This window comes from Pundamilia nyererei, unplaced genomic scaffold (assembly GCF_000239375.1).
Source record: "Pundamilia nyererei isolate P.nyererei 1_Seehausen unplaced genomic scaffold, PunNye1.0 scaffold00496, whole genome shotgun sequence".
In the NCBI taxonomy this organism is placed as follows: Eukaryota; Metazoa; Chordata; class Actinopteri; order Cichliformes; family Cichlidae; genus Pundamilia; species Pundamilia nyererei.
This window is the reverse complement of record NW_005187897.1, coordinates 89,749-92,246: the sequence shown is the minus strand read 5'-3', so window position 1 is coordinate 92,246 and position 2,498 is coordinate 89,749. Positions and strand designations below refer to the sequence as shown.

Below are 2,498 nucleotides of genomic sequence, written 5' to 3'. Positions count from 1 at the left end.
CCTAGAGGAACTTCCTGGGAAGGTGTGGCAGTAACCAGTTTGGCTTTTGTTGTCATCTGTCCACAGACTACGCCTAAAGTAAACCTCCACCTGCAATAAGAACCAGTCTAACTGTCGTTACCGGAGCATTAAATTCAGACCAGCAGTTATTACTAGTGAGCCTCAGTCTGCTGCTGTCTCAACACTTTAAACCAAATACTTTGGTGAACAGCCTGCCAGTCACATTAAAGCCAGTCAGATGAAATGAAGCTTGTAATGGTTGCATCTAACACAGCAGCATTTCTGTAAGTTAGCTTAAAGCTAGGTGCAGACTTTGCCTGCTGAGCCACGCGTGTAGAGGACGGCTGAAGCTGCTGCAGCCTGCCTGTCTTTGACCACAGCCGCCTGCATTAATGATAAATGGTCCATTCTTGTGTGTATGAAATGTGATTGTGTTTTATCTCTTAACCCTGTCTTTGTTACATTATGTGTGTTTTATTATTTGTTTGTTTTGCATGCAGATAAGGCTAAGGGCTTACAAATTAACCTGTCTGAAGCATTGCAAGGTAAAAACCCATAATGTATATTCTGCATATGTGAACAAAAATGACTGTTGTCACACACACTGTTTGCAGAGCCCTGAGTCGTGTAGTGTTTGGCAGGAACATCTGCAGCACTACACACATCCACAAACACTACGTATGCAGTTCAACACGCCCTTATAGTCGACCTAAACTGGCACCTCTGTGTACAGTGACACGCTTCATGTAGCACTCAGAGCCCACAGGAATCAGCAGCTGTAGAGAAAGGTGGAGTGAAGGCAGCCAAGCTGCCACACAGGCTGGAGGCTCGTCCCCAACCCTTGGTCACTAAGGACACATATGTAAGCAACAAGTTGGCTGTGGTCGGTGGAGGAGTGCACAGCCTTGCAGCGTTGGTTCCTGAGTGTGATTCAGCTGGTGTGACTGGTGTGGTCACACTGGTCTCCAGCTGCAGTGTTCATGTATGATCTAATAAACGCAGGCATCATGTAGGAGCAGTGGTTGGTAAACTGTCTTTCTCTAAAGGAAGCATTGTTACACCCATGTTTGACTTTAATACATTTGCCTTTAAAGTCATTTCTATATCATGATATACAGTTAGAATAATTACAGTAAGCACATGTTTAATGTACACGTATGAGAATTTGTCTAAGTGTGTCTAACTGTGTTTGCTGCCGCTGTAGGTAAACTGGTGGCGTACGACACAGACGGCGACGGAGATTTCGATGTCGAGGACGCAAAAGTTCTGCTAGGCAAGTTGATCAAACTACGATTCACAGCTGTTGTCTCTGTCACAACTACAACAAAAGGAATATTATCATCACAACATCTGCTTACCAGCTGTGATGGCTTTGTGTTTGTGAAGTAGACAAAATGCTAGTTTGGGTTTCTTTTGCATGGCTCACTCATTAGAAACAAGAACTCAGAGCTCCCTGTTTGGCTTTTATTCCAACATGAACGTCTGAATGGCCTCAAACACTGGCTAATGCAGTCTAAAGCTTAGCTCTCTACATGAAAAGGTAGCTGCTCGGCCAATCAGGCAGCTTGTAGAGGCTGAATGGAGGCTCGTCACCGTCGGGTATCTAAGAGGGCGTTACTGTTCTTTATTCGCTCACGCAACAGGTTCCTTTAAGGAGCTTTTGTGGTGCTCAGCCTGGACACAGGCAGCATGTGTCTGTTTCAGGAGTCATCTGTAGACACTTCAGGGTTATCTGAGTCCCTTTGTTGGGTCTCTGAGCAGCTTGGCAGATTTTGCAGCTGGTGCATAATATTCGAAGGGAATTTGGGATTTCAGCACTTTCATCATGTCAGCAGACGAACTAGATGAGTCTTAGTGCTGCTTTGGCCTCTGGAGCAGGAAAACGGTGTAAGGCAACTAAGCTGTTTCATCTTATGTGCCCGCTCCAGTCTTTTGGAAATCATAATGTATTCTGTCGTCGCTACATTGGGATAACCCATATTTAAGTTTCAGAGCATCTCCCCTGTTGCCCCCTTCACCATCCACATTTCCACTATTCTGAGACACGTTCTAATTTGTTCACTGGATTTTGAAAATGTAAGAGAACGTGGTAGTGGTGTGTGTTTGCGGGCAGGAGGGACAGAAAACACACAAGTTTAAAAAACATGTAGTTATCCCAGTTGGGCTTCATCCAGTCAGCACAGGTGCAGAGTAAAGAAGGTCAGACACCAACTAGGGAGCCTCAGCAGGACAAACAATCCTGATGTAGCAGGTGTATCAGAGAAGATCAGGAGAGTCTTCTCCAAGCACGGCATCCCAGCGCACTTCAGACCCAGCCACGCACTCACACACAACCTGGTTCATCCCAAACACAAGCTAGCAACACAGTGTGTGCTGTGAAGTGCAGCAAGGAGTGCGCAGACCTCTGCAATGGAGCCACTGCATCAATGCACTGGAGCCGCTGCATCAATGCACTGGAGCCGCTGCATCAATGCACTGGAGCCGCTGCATCAATGCAC

General features: G+C 46.2%; 1 protein-coding gene across 1 annotated transcript in view; it reads left to right on the top strand.

The window, feature by feature from the left end:
• Window positions 1–57: 57 nt before the first annotated feature.
• Window positions 58–2,498, top strand: part of LOC102211953 (cytochrome c1-like) — a gene marked incomplete at its 3' end in the record, with an annotated part of 15,061 nt that continues 12,620 nt past the window's right edge. Inside the window, exons 1-2 of the mRNA XM_013916170.1 lie at window positions 58–545; window positions 1,205–1,273. Of these exons, the coding sequence (XP_013771624.1) occupies window positions 419–545; window positions 1,205–1,273 (196 nt within the window). The remainder of the gene's footprint in view (window positions 546–1,204; window positions 1,274–2,498) is intronic.